Source organism: Notechis scutatus, chromosome 7, assembly GCF_049901735.1.
Source record: "Notechis scutatus isolate UNSWTSFEM ecotype Mainland chromosome 7, rNotScu1.2, whole genome shotgun sequence".
In the NCBI taxonomy this organism is placed as follows: Eukaryota; Metazoa; Chordata; class Lepidosauria; order Squamata; family Elapidae; genus Notechis; species Notechis scutatus.
In genome coordinates this window covers 2084533-2105000 of record NC_142015.1, presented here as the reverse complement: position 1 = coordinate 2105000, position 20468 = coordinate 2084533, and the positions used below count along the sequence as shown (strand labels likewise).

Sequence of the window (20468 nt, the reverse complement as noted above, 5' to 3'; positions counted from 1 at the left end):
GGAAAGGAAAGGGAAAGGAAAGGGAAGGGAAAGGAAAGGAAGGAGGAAAGGAAGGAAAGGAAGGGCGGGAAGGGAAAGGAAAGGAAAAGGAAGGAAAGGAAAGGAAAAGGAAGGAAGGAAAAGGAAAGGGAAATGAAATGAAATGAAAGGAAAGGAAAGGAAAGGAAGGGAAGGAAGGAAATGAAAGGAAAGGGAAAGGAAAAGAAAGGAAGGGAAGGAAGGAAAGGAAATGAAAAGAAAGGGAAAGGAAAGGAAAGGGAAAGGAAAGGAAAGGAAAGGAAAGGAAGGGAAGGGAAGGGAAGAAGGAAGGGAAGGGAAGGAAGGGGAAGGAGTGGGGAGAAAGAAAAGGAAAGGAAAGGAAAGGGAGAGGAAGGGAAGAAAGGGAAAGGAAAGGGAAAGGGAAGGAAGGAAAGGAAAGAAAAGGAAAGGAAAGGAAAGGAAAGGAAGGAAGGAAGGAAAGAAAGAAGGAAGGAAGGAAGGGAAAGGAAAAGAAAGGAAAGGAAAGAAAGGAAAGGAAGGGAAGGGAAGGGGAAGGGAAGGAAAGGGAAGGAAAGGAAGAAGGGAAGGGAAGGGAAGGGAAAGGGAAGGGAAGGGAAAAGGGAAAGGAAAGGAAGGAAAGGAAAGGAAAGGAAAGAAGGAAGGAAAGGAAAGGAAAGGAAAGGAAAGAAGGAAGGGAAGGAAAGGAAAGGAGAAAGGAAAGGAAAGGAAAGGGAAAGGAAGGGAAGGGAAGGAAGGAAGGGAAGGGGAAGGGAAGGAAAGGAAAGGAGAAGAAGGAAGGAAGGAAAGAAGGAAGGAGGAAGGGAAAGGAAAAGAAAGGAAAGGAAAGAAGGAAAGGAAAGGAAGGAAGGGAAGGGAAGGGAAAGGAAAGGAAAAGGACAGGAAAGGTAAGCAAAGGAAGGAAGCGAAGGAGGGAAGGAAGGGAAGGGAAGGGAAGGAAGGAAAAGGAAAGGAAAGGAAAGGAAAGGAAAAGAAAGAAAAGGAAGGAAGGGAAGGGAAGGAAGGGAAGGAAGGAAGTAAGGAAGGGAAAGGAAAGGAAAGGAAAGGAAAGGAAAGGAAGGAAAGGAAAGGTATGAAGGAAAGGAAAGGAAAGGAAAGGAAAGGGAAGGTTGGAGGGAAGGAAGGAAGGAAGGAAAGAAGGAAGGAAGGGAAAGGAAAGGAAAGGAAAGGAAAGGAAAGGAAAGGAAAGGAAAGGAAAGGAAAGGAAAGGAAGGGAAGGGAAGGGAAGGGAAGGGAAGGAAAAGGAAGGGAAGGAAGGGAAGGGAAGGAAAGGAAAGGAAAGGAAGGAAAGGGAAAGGAAAGGAAGGGAAGGGAAGGAAAGGAAGGAAGGAAGGGAAAGGAAAGGAAAGGAAGGGAAGGGAAGGGAAAGGGAAAGGAAGGGAAAGGAAGTGAGGGGAAGGGGAGAAGAGAAGAAAAGGATCTTGGAGGTCATCTAGTTCAACCCCCTGCTCAAGAGGAGACCTTATGCAATTCCAGACAAGGGGCTGTTCAATATTTTCTTAAAAGCCTCCAGGGATGCAACTCCCACAACTTCCGAAGGTCTCCAATCCCAAAGGCTCCTCGCTACAACTGACCGCTGCGTTGGATCACATCCGAAGCAGCCAATTTTGCGCCTCCAGTTTCTCGGGGCTCGGGCACCACTGCTGAGCTGAGCAAAATCCGGGAGCCCTTCCTTCCACTTGGGCGAGAAGCTAGACGCAAACAATGCAAACAAGGAGGGTTGCGCCCCAGGCTCAGATTTCAGACCCAAAGAGAAAGAGAGAGAGAGAGAGAGAAAGAGGAGCTGGAAATTCCCTACTAACAACAAAAGCTGTGTCTTGTGACACACACACACACAATCCCCAGAAATTCAGGGATGATTAATGTTTAACTCACGAGAGTGCTGTATAAAACAGCTTCCTTCCTTTCGGTTTGAAACAAGAGTCCCTGGTGGTACTCGGAGGAGCTGGGAAGTTGCTTCTTTCAGGTCTAGTCGTTTGAAAGAAGCAGGTGGGCAACAACCAGAAGACACAGCACAGCACAGCACAGCACAATCTAGCCCAGCCCCAACCGACCATGGGAGCCTGCCTTAGTCCCTCCGACGACGACGGTAAGGACAACATTCAAGGCAGACACTAAGTGGGCTCGAGATGCTTGTTTCAGTGCAGCTTGGAAGTGAAGCCCTCAAAGAAAATGATTTCTGAGCAGACGCCGAGGTCCCTTGGCTCTGAGCAGCGGCCGGCCTTCTCGCAACAATGCACGTAGAAAAATGTTCGGTGCTTAGAGATTGGCAGCAACTATTGTCAACATAGTATGACAGACTTGCGGGGCCAGAATGTTGTGCAACAAGGTCACCTGGCATACGTTTGGGTCTGGGGAAGGGACTTCTGTCCTTGCTGTAAGTTGTGTTGGGTGTGTGTGTGTGTGTGTGTGCGCACAAAGGAAGGCTCAGCCAGTTTCATTGTACACGTGTTGTGCTCTGACAATAAAGGTAATAATAATAATAATAATAATAATAATAATAATAATAATAATAATAATAATAATAATAAAGCAACTCGCTTCCAACGTCTTTGTAGAGCTTGAAGGGGCAAATGGAGTAGAGGAGAAGCAATTGGGTGATGATGGGTGCTATGGAGATACTCCATCGTCCAGGTTGTCCCAAAGGTGCTTTTTTTCCAAAAAGGCAACTGGACTTTCTTGGGTTAGTTTTATTTTTTCTCCCCTTTGAAAACCTTTTGCTTCTCACCCAAGAAGCATCTTCATTTCTTCAATTGTTCAGTTCTTCAATTGTTCAGAAGAACTTTAATTGTTTGGAGGAACTTCTTTGAAAACCTTTTGCTTCTCATCCAAGAAGCATCTTCAGTTCAGTTGCTTCAGTCCTTCAGAAGAAGAACGTCTTCAGAACTGAAGAAGCTTCTTGGATGAGAAACAAAACATTTTCAAAGGAAAAAAAACACCCAAGAAAGTCCAGTTGCCTTTTGGGGGGTGGGGGGAAGCACCGTTGGGTGCTATCCTGGAAGGCTGATGTAGAACCTCCATGTTCAGGGATAGCTTGCCTGAATCCTTGCTGATGCTTGGGAGAACAGAGTAGGTTTGAATGTGGACCTTTTCAACAGCAATTTCTCGGACCTGGTGAACTTGACCCAATTCAATAATATAAGAAGCGTGTTTTGGGGGAAGCCAGAATGGAGAAGCTGGACATCTCCAGATGTTGGTGGAAGACTGCCTCTCTTGTTCTTGGGCAATTGGTCATACTGGTGTGGGGGAGTCCTGCAAGATCTGGAGCACTGCAGCTCTTCTACCCCAGGTGAAGGATCTGATGAGTTCATTTGTGAGGGACTAGGGCAAGAGAGAGCATCTAGAGGGTCTTGGTTCATGGTCTCCTGGATATGTCTCCCTGGCTGTGGTCATGATCCAGCATCATTGGGGGCTTCGTCCTGACTCAAGACTCTTATCCAAGGTTGCAGAGAGGCTGTCTGGGTGAGCGTGAGTAGAAATGTTGATATAGAAGACTTTGCCTATCGAGGACCCTCCAAATGAGTAGGAATGCAGTTCCCACAATTCCTGGTTGGACTAGAAGACCTCCAAGGTCCCTTCCAACTCTATGCTGATTGATTGAAACTGTAATCCAGGAGGGATGGTGGCAATCAAGCAATGCTTTTGGTGTCTATAACTCCCCACGGAGTTTTCTAAGTTCAGTAATGAAAACAGAATCCCTTGTTTTCTCTCCTTTCTTTTTGGGTAAGGATTGCCTTGAAGGTTTGACATCAAACCAGGATTAAAGGTTTAGGTCAGTGCCCCTGAGGTGTGAGGCAGAGGCTAAGAAGGGTCATGGTTTTGCTGGGAAACCTCTGGTTTAGAACATGATCATCGGGGGTTCCTTGATGCTGTCTGAGCTTGCAGAGTTTCATTTCATTCATCTGCGTGATAGTGTATAACTATCAGTACTGTAGTACTGATGATGTTACTTAGTTTGGTAATGAAACGTCTGCCAGAAAGCAATCAAGCTCAGAGAGCACCAAGGACCCTACAGTTCTCCTCCTCCTCCTCCTCTTCAACTCCCAAACCCCATTCCCTTCTAGCACTGATGACGTTACCTAGTTTGGTAGTGAAACGTCTGCAAGAAAACAACCAAGCTCAGAGACCAAAGACGCCTCATGTCCACCCTGAGCTATAAATATCCTTCTTTATTGGCATGACCATCATTTAGATTATTTTGTGCCTTTTCATGTAGATTATTTTGAGCTGGCGTATTCAGCCGTCGTGGGATCTGGGCGTTAGAAGTCGAAAACACATGTGCAATGAACATTGGAATCAAAAATGCCCGTCCGCTTATCAGATTGTATCTAGTGGGCAGGTGGCAGAAGAAATAATAAAGGTGGATTCTTGTCTAATCAGCAGACACACATTGCGTTGCTTTGGGCCAAAGTTCCCCAACCTTTTTGGCTTTGTGGACTTGGGGAGGGGGGCAGGGGAGAGATAGTTGTGTGCAAGCAGTGGGAAAGTGCACGCATAGCTTCATTGGCACGAGCAGCACGGACATACGCCCAACGCTGGTGCAAACGGAGTGCCTGCGCACACGCTTGTCCCCTGTTCGCGTAAGTGGTGGTGTGAGTATGCACATGTGCTTACTACACCACTTCTGCAGCCCAGTTCAAGGCCCGGAGGTGGGCCGTGGAACATGGGTTAGGGGCCCCTTGCTTTAGACTTGAGCAATAGGAGCCTCGCTTCAAATCCCGTGTTTTTCAGACTCAGCCTTTGGCTGGGGAATTCTGGGAGTCCCAAATGCCCAGTTTGAAAAACCCCTTCCAGATGTGCTGAATTGTTAAAAAGGCCCATAAGGCCCAGACACCAGCTAGGGGAAATGGGTGGGTAGAGACCACTAGTACACGCAGAGAGAACTAAAAAGGAAACTGTCGTTCCTCAAAGATTCCACGAAGGGTCATGGGTGGGGAGAGAATGGCCACTCGTAAGTGGCCTTGTGACCAGGATCACATGAAGGTTGTGGCTTCTACGGAGAAACAGCCAAGGGGGACGTAATTCCATGGGATTTTGTGGTTAGGACAACGGGTTCCCACGCCACCACAAACTATCTTACGGTTAGCCTCCTTTTCCAAGCAGCCTTTGGATTTTAGCAGCGGAGTGCGCAGGCTTCGGTAGGCGAGTTAGGACTGGGCGCTAGTTCAAGTAAGGAACATAGAAGTTACCTGACATGAGCCCACTGAGCTATTTCAGATATAGGTCTGGCCCAAGACTAGTTAAAAGAGTTAACTAGTTAACATGCTGCAAGCAGAACAGCTTTGCTTGTGTAGGTGTGGGATGCCAAATGTCCTTTTCAAGGAATCTCAGTGGGGAAAGGATATTTTGATTTCTCAACAGACAGTACTTACAGACCTCATAGAAATGGACTGGTTGATCGGGCTCACTGCTGGGGTCTAAGCAGAATTTATGCTTAGAATCTCCTGTTGAGTAGGGGTTGGACTAGAGGACCTTGAAGGTTCCTTCCAACCCTATTATTCCATGTTCTATACTGTGCTAGGCCCCAGGATCGCTTTCCGTTGGGCATTGTTTAGCTTCAAGACTCTGGAGAAGTTGGACATCCAGGCTCAAAATCACAGAGGCTCTTTGCATGAGTTTATATATATTTTAAACAGAAACGGCTGTGAAAGTCTGACTCACAGACGAACACTATACAGAAGAAGCCTGATGATGGCACTTGAGATTCTGCCGAAACGTTGCTACAACATTCATTTTAGCAACCCCCTGGGTCTGGAAAGCAATAAAACCCCAAGTGTCTTTAGAGGCACTGAATTCCTTTCAGTTTCGCAGCCGCCAGTTTGACACCCTTGCCTTACACTGACAAGGCTATATACTAAAGAGGCTATTTTCAGGGCAAGGTTAGGTATTACTTTGGGGCCAGGCACACTCACACACAGAGAGAGAGAGAGAGAGAGAGAGAGAGAGGTTGACCGCCTCTTTTTTGGGGTGATAGATAGATAGATAGATAGATAGATAGATAGATAGATAGATAGATAGATAGATAGATAGATAGATAGATAGATAGACAGACAGACAGACTCCAAAGCACCAGAGGGCAGGACAAGAAGCAACGGGTGGAAACTAACCAAGGAGAGAAGCAACTAAGAACTAAGGAGAAATTTCCTGACATTGCCAACCATTAACCAGTGGAACCACTTGCCTCCAGAAGTTGTGAATGCTCCAACACTGGAGGTTTTTAAGAAGAGATTGGATAACCATTTCAACAAGGGGTTGGATTAGAAGACCTCTAATGTCCCTTCCAACTCAATCAGTTTACTACAATCTTCCAACTCTATTCTGTTGTTCTGAGTAAGCTTATCTCTGGCTTGGATTTTTGGCACCAAGAAAGGGTTCAGGTATGTGACCTCCTAAGAGAAACTTTAGCATATGCCTGTTTATTGGAAAATTGGCCTCTCCTTGCACTGTTGGTGTAAGGCCTCTGACAGAATGAAAGTGAAAGGAACTCAGTGACTTCTTGCCTCTAAAGACACTTGGGGTTTTATTGCTTTCCAGACCCAGGGGGTTGCTCAAATGAATGCTGAATTTTGCAAACCTACCAAAAGGGAAACTTTTGTGGTTAGGCTGGGTTTTTTTTAAATTTATTTGCACATAAGGCTTATCTTGGTTTTTCCTGTGTGTATAAACGTTAATTCTTTATCTGTGTTTCCCTTATTTGCAACAATAAACTCATATAAAGCTGGCAGGAGATCTGAAAATGAGATCCCACTACAGTTGGAAAGCATTTGACAGCTTCCGGTCTCTACCCACCAAACCTGTTTTGCCCTCCCAAAATGTTTTACCTTCCCACCTTGAGAAGATGCTGAGTGCCCTAAGGTCAAAATGTTCCCAATCCCTCGTTAAGCGTCCCAGAAAATCAAGTATTTAAGGATTTGCAAAGTCTGCACTCAGCGGATGCTCTTAATATCTCTTTGATGTCCTCAGCGTAGTGAGGCAGAACCTGCAGTGCCATGACTCACCAATCATCAGGATAATAAAACACGGAGCGCAGAACATAAATTCAAACAACTTTATGGTCATTAAACAGCAGAAAAGAACATAGAATCACAGGGACCTCAGAGGACTTCTAGCCCAACCTTATACCATCCGGGTGAAATCTCTTCTTGAAAATTTCCACTGATGGAGCACGCAGAGCTTCTGGAGGCAAGCTGACTCATTGTTCTGTCAAAAAATGTTCTTGCTAACATGCTTCCACCCATTATTTCTCATCCTGCCCTCAGGTGTGTGATGACCCAGAGTATATCGGAAATGGAACAAAATCCAAAACGTAACTAAAAGTCCTTTAATGCCTTCACCTTGGCTTCTGTTTAATTGTTCACGGTGGAGGAGTAAACTAGGTTCAAAATAAGGCAAGAAACACAGTTCACAGTCAAAGAGCCGATAACGAAGCAAAAGCCAAAAAGAAACCGCATTGAATAAAGTTCCTTGACAGACCAGGATAGATAATTACCAGCTTCAGGAAGATAACCAGGGACAGTCCGTTGAAAGAACGCCAACCAAGATAAACCTTCTTTAGGAATAAAACACTAACTTGTCTCCAGCGTCTGTTAGCACGCAGGTCCACACTCTTATGCAAATCGCCCACCTGCAACCCATGAAAAGGATCGTGGCTCTCTCCTCCTGAGTAGACCACGTTTTACCCTGATCCTCTCCTCCCTGCGTGCTCTGGGACGGATAGGGGATGGGCCTGGGTCCTCCTCTGACTGCTCAACTAGCCTCTGCCCTTCCCCAGCCTCCTCCACCGCCTCTGGAGCCACACTTCCACTCCCTTCCTCCTCTTCCTCCTCTTCCTCCTCTTCCTCCGAGTCAGACTCCACCAGGGCCATGGCAAGGTGCTTTGGAGAGTAAGTTAATCTCTTCTTCTCTGTGGCAACACCTTTTAAGTATGGGAGACAATGACCAGGTCCCTCTGAATCCTTCTCTTCGATGGGCTAGACCAGTGATGGCTAACCTTTTCAGCTTGGTGCGTCGAAAATCGGGAAAAAGTGTAGCCTTCCTCGGGTCGTGTGTCACTTCAAGAAATATCAATAATTTGGTTTATGACGGACTGGGCTGGGGCGATCACACAGGGCTGTGAAACTCGTCTCCCTGGTCTCAGGGCTGCAGGTGCAGGATGTGGGGATCGGAAGGCCACCTTCCAGGGCTGTGAACCTCATGGATCTCCTTTCCTGACAAACCTCAGTTTATGGCGGTTAAAACTGGTTCTCTGCTGCAAAGATCTCGCGGCAGTGGTGACACCACACCTCCACGCAGCAAGCAGGGAGCAGGGATTGGAGCAGAGCACAGGCAGCCTCTAAATGTGCAGGTTTTCCCCACACCAACAGGCGTGTCAGTCAAAGTGCCTCGGCGTGTCACGAGTGACACGCGTGTCATAGGTTAGCCATCACTGGGCTAGACATACCTAGCTCCTTTTAGCCTCCCTATCCTTTCATCATCTCTTCTTAAGAAGAGATTGGACAGCCACTTGTCTGAGATAGTATAGGGTCTCCTACTCGAGCCGGAGGTTGGACTAGATGACCTCCAAGTTCCCTTCCAACTCTTTATTATTCTGTATTCTTTATTGATGCAAACAGGTTCCCTTGGGGACTCTCTCTTCTTTCTATGATTGTACTAGCAAGGTACCCGTGCTTCGCTACAAAACTATGCGATTGGGCAAGTTTTGAGGGAGGAAAATAAAGGGGGGGAAATTCTGCCTCTGCCTACCAGCATCCATTGGTATTCGTCTGGCTAGTGTCCTGTCAGTGTGTGAGACTTGAGGGCTGTTTGGAAACTGAAACAGGATTTGCTGTGTGAGCAAGGAGACAGCAAGGAGCCTGGGCGTGGCTTAGCTCAACTGTTCTGGACTAAAGCTGCTTGGTGCTGTGAAACTGAAACTCCTCTCCTCTGCTTGTGTTTTGCATTTGAAAGAGATTTCTTTCCAGGTGGGGTGGGGGAGTAGAACTCTTTAGCATCAGAGCGTGTTAAGAATAATAATAATATAGGAAATACTCTAAATGCTCTGATGGTCATTTCGAAAAATACTTTCTTAGTGAGCCCCTAGAAGCCAAGAGGAACATACGGGCCCAATTTCAAGTTTGTAGGCTTGACGGTTCTGGAGATTTTGTGGTGATGCATGAGGGGTATTTCGCTTTGATAAGATAGATAGATAGATAGATAGATAGATAGATAGATAGATAGATAGATAGATAGATAGATAGATAGATAGATAGATAGATAGATAGATATACATAAATAGATGATAGATAGATAGATAGATAGATAGATAGATAGATAGATAGATAGATAGATAGATAGATAGATAGATAGATAGAGAGAGAGAGAGAGAGAGAGAGAGAGAGAGAGAGAGAGAGATGGAAGGATAGATAGATAGATAGATAGATAGATAGATAGATAGATAGATAGATAGATAGATGATAGATTAGATAGACAGACAGACAGATAGATAGATAGATAGATAGATAGATAGATAGATAGATAGATAGATAGATAGATAGATAGATAGATAGATAGATAGATAGATAGATAGATGGATGGATGGATGGATGGATGGATGGATGGATGGATGGATGGATGGATGGATAGATAGATAGATAGATAGATAGATAGATAGATAGATAGATAGATAGATAGATAGATAGATAGATAGATAGATAGATAGATAGATAGATAGATAGATAGATAGATAGATAGATAGATAGATAGATAGATAGATAGACAGACAGACAGACAGACAGATGGATAGATAGATAGATAGATAGATAGATAGATAGATAGATAGATAGATAGATAGATAGATAGATAGATAGATAGATAGATAGATAGATATAGATAGACAGACAGACAGACAGATAGACAGATAGATGATAGAGATAGATAGATAGATAGATAGATAGATGGATGGATGGATGGATGGATGGATGGATGGATAGATAGATAGATAGATAGATAGATAGATAGATAGATAGATAGATAGATAGATAGATAGATAGATAGATAGACAGACAGACAGACAGACAGATGGATAGACATAGATAGATAGATAGATAGATAGATAGATAGATAGATAGATAGATAGATAGATAGATAGACAGACAGATAGATGAATGATAGAGATAGATAGATAGATAGATAGATAGATAGATAGATAGATAGATAGATAGATGGATGGATGGATGGATAGATAGATAGATAGATAGATAGATATTGATAGAGATGAGAGATAGAAATCTAGATAGATAAACAGCTAGCTATGAGAGATTAGATGATAGATGATATAGATAGATAGATAGATAGATAGATAGATAGATAGATAGATATAGATGGATAGATAGATATAGATGGATAGATAGACAGAGAGACAGAGAGACTTATAGATTGATAGATAGATAGATAGGCCGGTTGGTCGGTCGGTAGATAGATAGATAGATATAGATTAGATAGATATAGATCGATATAGATGTAGATATTCATGATGTTTCATGTCTCCACAGAATGGGAGTGTTCTCTCGATGCCTCCTACAGCCCACTCTTCTTCCATCCCCACATCAAAGGATCCCAGGTTATTATGGATGAATCTTGCTGTACAGTAAGTAGAATAGACACCTTCCACGATGGTATCGTCTTCTCCAACCGGCCCGTAGAACTTGAGGAGAAAGTGACGCTGAAAATCTTACAAGACGACCAGAAGTGGCAAGGCGGTCTACGGGTGGGTTTCACCTGGAAAGACCCCCACCTTCAGTCTGGCGACTTGCCTCCGTTTGCGTGCCCAAACCTGGTCCTCCAAGGCAAGACTTGTGCGTCTGTTTTACCAGATGATTATCTAGCGGAAGGCACCACAATCAGCTTCTGGGTAGACAGCTGGGGCTGCGTTTTCTGCAGCACCAGCCTTGGGGCTGAAGAGTCCTTCCTCTTCAGTGGCGTCTCAGTTAAATCTCCTCTTTGGGCGGTTGTGGACGTCTACGGAAGAACCAAAGCGGTTCAACTTCTCGGTAAGCAACTGCAGGCAAGGACAATTTGCTGTGGGTGGCTTTTTCAGGTCAGAGGAAGGCCGGTGGAGTGGCCAACAGCCTTCTTCTCTCTCTCTCTCTCTCCCTTTCTGTCTCTCTCTCCCTCCCTTAAGAACTGTCTCGTTTAGTGACAAATGTCTAGCTTAGAGACAAAACAGCTCTGCTCTCTCTTTCTGTGTGACTCTCTCCATCTCTCTCTCCTCCTCCCAGTCTCTGTCTGTCTCCCTCTCTCTGTCCGTCTCTGTCTCCCTTAAGAACTGTCTCGCTTAGTGACAAATGTCTCACTTAGCAACAAAACAGCCCTGTTCTCTCTTTTTGTCTCTCTCTGTGTGTGTGTCTCTCTCCCCCTCCTCTCTGTCTCCATCTCTCCCTCTCTCTGTCTCCCTTAAGAACTGTCTCACTTAGTGACAAAACATTTGGCTTCAGTTGTGCTCATAAGTCAAGGGCTCCCTGCAGGATAGGACTTGTTCTTCCCCTCTAGGGCGCAAAAGTTCAATTTTGTTCTAAAGCCATTATGCGATAACGACACACACACAATCTGTAAGGCTTTTGGGAACATGCCAGGAGGAAAAGAAATGGACCAGACCACTTTAAAAACCTCCAGTGATGGAGCACCCACGATTTATGGTGGCAAGCTGTTCCACTGGTTCATTGTCCTCCCTATTAGGAAGTTTCTCCTTAATTCCAAGTTGCTTCTCTCTTTCCATCCATTGTTTCTTGTCCTGCCTTCTGGTGCTTTGGAGAATAATTTGACCCCTTCTTCTTTGTGGCAGCCCCTCAAATACTGGAATTCTGCTATCACGTCACCCGTAATTCTTCTTTTCTTTAGACTAGCCAGACCCAAATCCTGCAGCCGTTCATACGTTTTAGTCTCCAGGCCTTTGATCCTTTTAGTTGCTCTTCTCTGAACTTTTTCCAAAGTCTCAACATCTTTTTTTTTTTTTTGTAGTACGGTGACCAAAATTGGTTGCAGTATTCCAGGTGTGGCCTTACTAGGGTTTTATAAAGCGGCAGTAATACTTCACGTGATCTTGGTTCCAGGCCTCTGTTTATGCAAGCCAGGCTCATATTACCTTTTTGGGCAGCGGCTGCACATGGCTGGCTCCTATTCAAGCAATCGTCCACTAGGACTTCAAGGTCTCTCGCCTAATCTGCACTGCACCGAGTTAAAAGTCTTAAAAGTTGCCAAGGTGGGTTGGACACCCGTTTTAAACTTTCCCGCGAAATATTTGTGCCTCTGCAGATTCCACCTGCTCTGGGTTCCAGGAAAGAGAAAGACCCGTGGAAGATTGCATGGTCTGTTTTGCGTCCGAGGCCAGTACTATGATGTTCCCTTGCCATCACACCGGCTTCTGCTCCAGCTGCTCCTTGAAGATTTTCAAAATCAGCGGCCGCTGCCCTCTCTGTCGGGAGAAGGTGGAAAAAATCCTCCGGATCTCCCTTCTGGTGGAGAACGAGGGGCTGCCAAGCGGTTTGGGAAAACCGGTGGGGATCCATTCCCTGCGGTGACAAAAGGTGGACGATTGCGGTGCTCCTGAAATAATCTCCGTCCTGGTAGGAAAGGGCAGGAATTGGACAAGCGAAGAACGCAATCGGGAAGACCAAAATAATAATAATAATAATAATTTTTAAAAAGCAGTGTTTGCTTCGAAGGGACGCAGAGGTGATGCATGGGGTGGCTTAGTTGATGAAGGAGCTATATTGCTGGAACCGCTGGAGATGCACAGTAGCCACCGGTTAGCCAGATCTCTTTGTTCTTTAAATAAACAAAAAAAAAAAAAAAAACCCCACAGTTTTCACACTCGCAAACTGGCACGAGGCTGACAGCTTTGAAATTTATTTCCAGGATTTTCCAGGCAGGGGAATCACCGGCGCTGTCTGTTCTCAGAGCAAACAAGAATTGGGAAGGGCTTGCTTGAAAATTTCTAAGGCTGCGCAAAAGCCATCCAAAAAATGTTGCTAGCTATGCTTTGCCAGGGAACGGGGCAACAAAGACAATTCACGGGTTAACCAAAATCTTTGGGGATCTGCCTAAATCTGCTTGCCCGCCTTGGCTTCCTTGTGACATTGCCTGAGCGTGAGGGAATTTTATCTTTCGGAGAACAGAATCTTATCCTGCTGGCCTTCAAGAAGAGGGGGATATGACCAGCCTTGTAAATAAACATCATTGCAAGAAGGGACTGTCGAATTCCAAATTTAAGGAGTCACCAGAGGAAGGGAAGAGACATCAAGAGAGGAATTCTCCTTCAAAGCAAAACAACAAAACAACACCACCTCCTCTTATTGTTTCTCCCGCTCGGTGGGATGGGAACTGCCTCTTGCAGGAAACATCTGGAGATTTAGGCCTTTGAGACCAAAGGCAAAGGGATGATTTCCAGTGATTTGTTGTTACAAGATCAAAATCAAATCATCTCAAGGATGGCAGGGCCTGTATGTTGGAAGTTAAGATGTTGGAAGTTAGGGAAAGAAAGAAACGAAGAGAGAAAGAGAGCAAGAGTGAGAGGGAAAGAAAGAAAGAAAGAAAGAAAGAAAGAAAGAAAGAAAGAAAGAAAGAAAGAAAGAAAGAAAGAAAGAAAGAAAGAAAGAAAGAAAGAAAGAAAGAAAGAAAGAAAGAAAGAAAGAAAGAAAGGAAGGAAGGAAGGAAGGAGGGAGGGAAGGAAGAAGAAAGGAAGAGGCAGGCAGGGAGGGAAGGAAGGAAAGAAAGAAAGAAAAAAAGGCAGGGAGCGAGGGAGAGGGAAGGAAAGAAGGAAAGAAAGAGGAAGGCAGGGAGGGAGGGAGAGGGAGGGAAGGAAGAGAAATAAATGAATAAATGAAAAAAAAAAGAAAGGGAACGAGGGAGAGGGAAGAAAGGAAGGAAAGAAAGAGACAGGGAGGGAGAGGAAAGGAAGAAAAGAAAGAAAGAAAGAAAGAAAGAAAGAAAGAAAGAAAGAAAGAAAGAAAGAAAGAAAGAAAGAAAAAGAAATTTTGCAATCTTAGATGATCAAGTTTTGGCAGAGTTTTCTTCATCAGAGGTGCTGTGTTGAGTGTACACCTTTCGGATGATGAAGGTTGCAAAACTGGCGCAAGCTGTCTGGTTTTCCCTTTGGGCGCAATGATTAATAACCCAACCATTCCTCGTGGCTGTGTCCTAGCATGTTAAGAACAAATCGGGTCCTGCTGGGCCTATGTGAAAATCAAAGTTTGCTCAGAAGGACAAATGAGGAGATTGCTCACATTCTCCCATGTTGGGAATTAAAAAAAAAAATTTTTTTTTATTAAACTTAAAACAGTTTCATCTTCCGAACGACACAGGTTTCCTAAGAGGCTGGGGTGGGTACATGGTAGGAATTGATAAGCCATCCTGCCTTGGAAGAAAAATGAATGACAAATGCCATTGAACTGGTTTCAGTCTGCTCTTAAAGACCCAGGTCAGAGCCAATTTTGAAAAAAAAAAAAAACCAGTAACATCATGCTCTAAAGAATTAAGGATAGAAACAATTGGAAATTTAAAGTATTTTAGAGCAGATTTTCTAAATGGCAACAAATCAGCCTGTATCATCTGTATCATAGTGTTGTTGTTTTGTACTTGTTTCTTTGTAAAAATATGTAATTTCTATAAAGAATTTGTAATAAACCGTCGAGATACCACCCTCCAGGAGCCTGTTTTCCTTAAAAATGATGTTTATGGGTAGAAAGAGGTGATGTTCAAAGATGCGTAACAGGAAATGTGGAATGAAAGAAAGAAAGAAAGAAAAAATCAAAGAACCAGTTTCTTTAGCAGCCCATTTCTAACAAGGGTAATCCAGTTAGAGGAAGTTGCTATGCAGGATGTGAAGGCAACACTTTGACAGCTAATAGTGCATTGTTGAAAGGATCTGCTTGGAAAGACCTGATCTCTATTTTTCTGGGTGATCCAGAATATAAGGTGAAGAGAAAATCTGCTTCCTTTTTCCTGTCCTAATCATCCTGCAGATGTCTGACACCTTCTTCTACCTTCCCACCAACCACAATTAAAAAGGATCCCAAAGTGGTTATCTGTGTGTACATACTCTATGTATACACTTGCACACACACACACACACACAGTCCAGATTGTATAATGCTATTCTTAACAATAATCACCTGCTTCTCATCACAGCCACTTTGGCAGAGAGAATGGAAGGGATTTTAACGGCAAAACAATTGAAGGAAGTCGAAAACTTTATCACACTTAATACAAAAGTCAAGTGCGAAACTGGATGGACACTTATATATTAAACTAGTGAGGGGCACATGGTGTGATTTTTGCAATTTGTTAACTGACAGTTACTTTTAATATTTGACTTATTTTCTATATTCAGGGTCACGACAGATTGGAATGTTGGAAAAACTTTTATCCTACAGCTGTATGGATTGTTGAGATAGCTTTTAACATTCCTAAACTGAAAAAGAGAATTTACAGAAGGATCTCATGACAAGAAAAATGTTTCTTATAGTGTCCACTGGCATCCGGTTATCTAATTTCAAACCAAGTTTGTGGTTGATTTACTGGTCAGGGAGGGATTGCTCTTATGTTGACCAACCAAGTTTCCCCTTTCATTTTTCTTTGCTGTGTTAACTATAAAAAGGAATATATCATAGAACAGAATAAAATTACAGAGTTGGAAGGGACCTTGAGGTCTTCTAGTCCAACCTCCAACCAGAACCTACGGTCAGATTTGGCTATCACTAAGCAGAGCAAAACCTTGGCTGGTCCTAAAAAGTTCAGCAGTTGAGCCTCAGTGAAGGAACAGGAGGTGTTCACAAATAATGCTGTACGCCCGGAGGTGGTAACTAAACTTTCGGAGAGATTGACTCACAAAAGTTTTCTAGAGCAGTGGCCCCCAACCTTTTTTGTGCCACGGCCCGGTACCGGCATCACAAAATGATCCGCGGCCCGGTACCGGCATCAGCATGCATGACAAGGCAAGGCGAGCCGAGCGACCGGCCAGCCAGCCGTCCCCCGCTTCTCCCCGCCACCTTCAACTCCTCCTTTGTACCTTTGTCGATGGGCTTCGCTTGACGGCTTGGGACGGTCGCTCGCTCGCCTTTGCCTTGGGTGCTGAAAGAATCCTCGCACCTTAGTTTCGTTCGAAGCCCCCCCCCTTCGATGAAACTAAGGTGCGAGGATTCTTTCAGCACCCAAACGCTGCTTTCCAACCGGAAAAGCTCACCCGGAAGCACTTTCTCATCAAACAAGATGGCGGCGCCCAGCAAACCGGCGGCCCGGTAGGAAATGTTCCACGGACCGGTATCGGTCCGCGGCCCGGTGGTTGGGGACCCCTGTTCTAGAGAATCAGGTGGCCTGCCAACTCTTTAAGCAACCATGCCATTTTTTTAAAAAAAAAGATATGAGGTTTTAAAACATAGTGGCCCAAAATAAGAAAGCACCTGTGAAATTGGAAAGGAAAAAAAACAACAACCACCCAGCAATATCAAAAACACTTGAATAATCAAGTTGTACTTGCTGGGTTACCTTTGTGCCTTCCTGGTAACAGTTCCACTTTAGTTCAGATTGGGTTCCTGCAAACATCTTCAGAAGTTGTGGGAGCTTCATCCCTGGAGGCTTTCAAGAAGAGACTGGACTGCCATCTGTCAGAAATGGTGTAGGGTCTCCTGCTTGGGTGGGGGGTTGGACTAGATGACCTACCAGGTCCCTTCCAACTCTTGTTAATCTGTTACTTGTTTTTGACTTTTCAACCGACTAATCTGTAGCCACCATGGCTTAAAACCCCCCATTTGAAGTCCAATGCAAAACCATGGAGCCCCACAGTAGAAAAAGGCTGCCTTTTTCTTGATTTTTGGCTTTTGCTTTCCAACCCCTTTCTGGATAACCCACAACATAATGTCATAATCATTAGATCTGGAAGCCAGAGAAATCTGCCAAGCCCGCCTTCCAGCACTTTAAGCATCGTGAATCATCCGAGGACTTAAGAGAAACGTTCTAACAAGAAGTGCCAAGTTCAACAGAAGAAGATGGTGACTTAGTCATTTAAAAGAGGAGGGGAGAGAGAGAGAGAGAGAGGGAGAGGTCAGGGAGGGAGGCTGGTGGAAAATTTTCCTTTGCAGAACCGAAAGGGGAATCACATGAAAGGAGATCACAAGTTCACACAATTCCCTCAGTGTAGTCGGGTGCCAAAAGGAATGGAAAATTTCCTTTTTTCCCCCCCACCGGTCACATGGCTGCTTTTTCTCTTCTTTCTCGTCCGCCCCGCCGGAGGCGCCTTTGCAAACAAGCCAAGGCTGATGTTACAAACCACATTCTGATTTAATTTTATTCTCCCACACCCCCCACCCCGGCAAGGCGGAGAAATAAAATAACACAAACAGCCCTGACTTGTGTGGAGGGAGGAATGTTTGCTCCCTGGGAATCGTTAGAAGTCAATATCATAAATGAAAGTTCAGGCGGAGCGCAGGAGTGTCTCCCACCTCTGAAGAAAAGGGCAGGGGGAGCTTCAACGGTGTCAACTCATAAAATAAATTCCATACATTTGATCAAGTGGAAGGGCTATCCCTTAGCAGAGGCATCTTGGGTCAAGAGTAAGAACATCCAAGCCGATCGCCTTCCATGCAGAAAAACCAACCGAGCCTGGAGGAGGTGCGTGTATTCCGCAACCCAAAGTCCTATTCGTGCAATAAATTTGTTTTTTTATTTTATTTTATTGGTGTTGTACAAGTCAGGGGTCCCCAACCACCAGTCCGCGGACCGGTACCGGTCCGTGGAACAAGTCCTACCGGGCCGCTGGTTTGCTGGGCACCGCCATCTTGTTTTGATGAAAAAGTGCTTCCGGTGAGCTCACCGGAAGCACTTTTTCATCAAAACAAGATGGCGGCGCCCAGCTGATGTCGGTACCGGGCCGCGCCATAAAAAAGGTTGGGGATCACTGGTACAAGTCACCTTCAGGAAGTGAGGGGAGCCAAATGTCAACACATCAAATATTTCTGTGGTCTTTTTAGAGTTGCCAACAGAAAGGGAGCGGGGAGAAGTGCAGCAGCTTGCAAACCTGAGGCTGCATTCCACCAGTTTTCAAAAATAGTTAACTAGGTGAGCGAAGTTTCTGCCGAGCAAAATTCTAACTGGAGAGCATGATTGAGGACTCTTGTTTATGGATGTGTCTCGTTGGAGAATGTGAATTATGATACACCCAGGGGATGGAGGGGGGGAACCGGGGTCAAGGGTGACAGTGAATTATGTACTTCAGAGCCAGCTACACCCAGGCAGTGCCGCATCTTTTAACTCCCAATAAATCCTTTTGGAGTTTCGCTAGAGACTCATGATTTAAATGGGGTTAAGGGTCGGGATCCTGACACCTGGTTGCTGGGTGGGCCTGGTGTAGTCGCCTCCTGCGCCACGGTGGGGAGGGGGCGTTTTCATCTTCCCTGGGCTCCGGAGCCTTTCCTCGAGCCTCTGGGAGGGCAAAAACAGCCTCCCGGCCTTGGGAGACCCTCCCAAAGCCGGAAAACGGGCTCATTTCTGGCCTTCCGGAGCCTTCGGGGCAGTGGCATTATGCTACCTGTTTGGCCTGGTTCTGCTGAGCCGATAGCGCCGATGAGCAGTGGGTCCCGGTTCTCTCGGCCACTCTGCTGTTGGGCCCACCCGCCTGCCTAGGCTCTCGTACTCACCTTTGTCCTCTGAACTTGAAGTGCTTTGCGCGACCCAGCAGAGCGCTACGCGGCAGCTGCTGAAGCTCCTGGGAGAGTGCAGGCTTGCAGGTGGTGAATCAGAACGCCTCTGCACCTGTGCAAAGTGTGCGTTTAGCGTGTGCGTGCACGCAAAGTGTGTGCAAGCCACGCCCACCGAACCGGTGGTAAAACTTTTTGAATCCTACCGCTGCTCTAGGAGGTGTTTTTTGCCCTCCCCGAGGCTCCACATGGGCCCCGTACTTGTCTGGCATCCCAAACGGGTCGTGTGGGGACTCCTGGGGGTGACGGGGTGGGTGGGGCCAGCCAGGGGTGGGATTTACGGTTCATTGAACCAATAATTAAAATGGATGAAATTAGCTCAAACCGGGGAACCGGTAGCAGCCCAACCCTGAGAAAGGGCTTTCCAAGAAGAAAGATGGGAGGGGTCGATGGAAAACAGGGTTGGGCAATCCTTTGTCCCCCCAATTTCGCATTGGGAGGGGGCCGAGCCCACCAAGCTCCGAGGGAGAGGGGCATGAAGAAACGGTCAGATCATCCACAACTTACAACAGTTCATTGAGTGACGCTCAAAGTTACAACGGCACTGAAAAAAGGGGGGGCATTTATGAGCCTTTTTCACACCAATGACCGTCACAACATCCCCCTGGTCACGTGGCCAGCATTCAGGTGCTTGGCAACTGACTCGTATTTATGACGGTCCCGGAGGTCAAAGTCAGATTCACGGAAAAGCTGTGTGACTAATTTAACGGCGGTGATTCACTTAACGGTGGCAAGAAAGGTCCTAAAGTAAGGGCAAAACTCACTTCAGCGATGTTTCACTTAGCGGCAGAAATGTTGGGCTTGATTGCGGTCATAAATCAAGGACTATCTCTGTGTGTGTGTGTGTGTGTGTGTGTGTGTGTGTGTGTGGGTGTGTACAGAGTGAATTTTTCCAACAGGTGAGAAGCCACAAAGTGGATTTTCTTTATCCTTTCCCGGGCGGGGCAGAGGAAACAGGTTTTCCTTATTTATACATAAGCCAAGCTGATGTTTACATCGGTGTTCATTTCTCAAAGAGTTTTCCAACGCAGAAACGTCCTAGTCTAGGGGTGTCACACTGTGGGTGCTTAGATCTGGCCCACGGGGCCACCTTGGGAACAGCAAAGGGCCATCATGCCTCTGCGTGCGCCCCTCCCCCCCCAAACTCCATTTTCATTGTCAGAGGGCTAGCAAAACAAACTAAAAACATATCAAAAGTAGAAAAATTTTCCCCTTTTCCATTTGAGCTTGCAAGAAGGGACAGGAAAGGAGAAAGGGAAAGAGGAAAGACAAAGAAGGGAAGATGGGAAAGAAGAAGAAAGCAAAAGGAAGAGGGAAGGAAAAAAAAGGAAGGAAGGAAGGAAGGAAGGAAGGAAGGAAGGAAGGAAGGAAGGAAGGAAGGAAGGAAGGAAGGAAGGAAGGAAGGAAGGGGGAAAAACAAGGAAGGAAGGAAGGAAGGAAGGAAGGAAGGAAGGAAGGAAGGAAGGAAGGAAGGAAGGAAGGAAGGAAGGAAGGAAGGAAGGAAGGGGGAAAAACAAGGAAGGAAGGAAGGAAGGAAGAGGAAAGAGGAAGAAGAAAGGGGGCAAAACAAGGAAGGAAGGAAGGAAAGAAGGAAGGGGGAAAGAAGGAAGAAAAAAAGGGGAAAGAGCAAGGATGGAAGGGGGAAAGAGGAAGGAAGGAGAAAGGGAGGAAAGCAAGGAAGGAAAGAAGGGGAAAAAGGAAGGAAGGAAGGAAGGAAGGGGGAAAGAGAAAGGATTGAAGGGGGAA

The 20468-nt window shown here is 45.6% G+C and overlaps 1 protein-coding gene and 1 long non-coding RNA gene across 2 annotated transcripts in view; one reads left to right on the top strand and one right to left on the bottom strand.

Moving 5' to 3' along the window:
- LOC148130007 (uncharacterized) overlaps positions 1 to 16835 on the bottom strand; it is a 50175-nt gene extending 33340 nt beyond the window's left edge. Inside the window, exons 1-2 of the long non-coding RNA XR_015750315.1 lie at positions 16516 to 16835; positions 15345 to 15442 (exon numbers count right to left, since the gene is read on the bottom strand). This is a non-coding gene — a long non-coding RNA (uncharacterized LOC148130007). The remainder of the gene's footprint in view (positions 1 to 15344; positions 15443 to 16515) is intronic.
- Positions 1779 to 14671, top strand: NEURL3 (neuralized E3 ubiquitin protein ligase 3). Its single transcript, XM_087969882.1, has 3 exons — positions 1779 to 2086; positions 10527 to 11024; positions 12286 to 14671. The coding sequence occupies exons 1-3, from the start codon at positions 2053 to 2055 to the stop codon at positions 12549 to 12551; spliced, it is 798 nt and encodes a 265-aa protein (XP_087826008.1). The 5' UTR covers positions 1779 to 2052; the 3' UTR covers positions 12552 to 14671.
- Positions 16836 to 20468: the final 3633 nt, after the last annotated feature.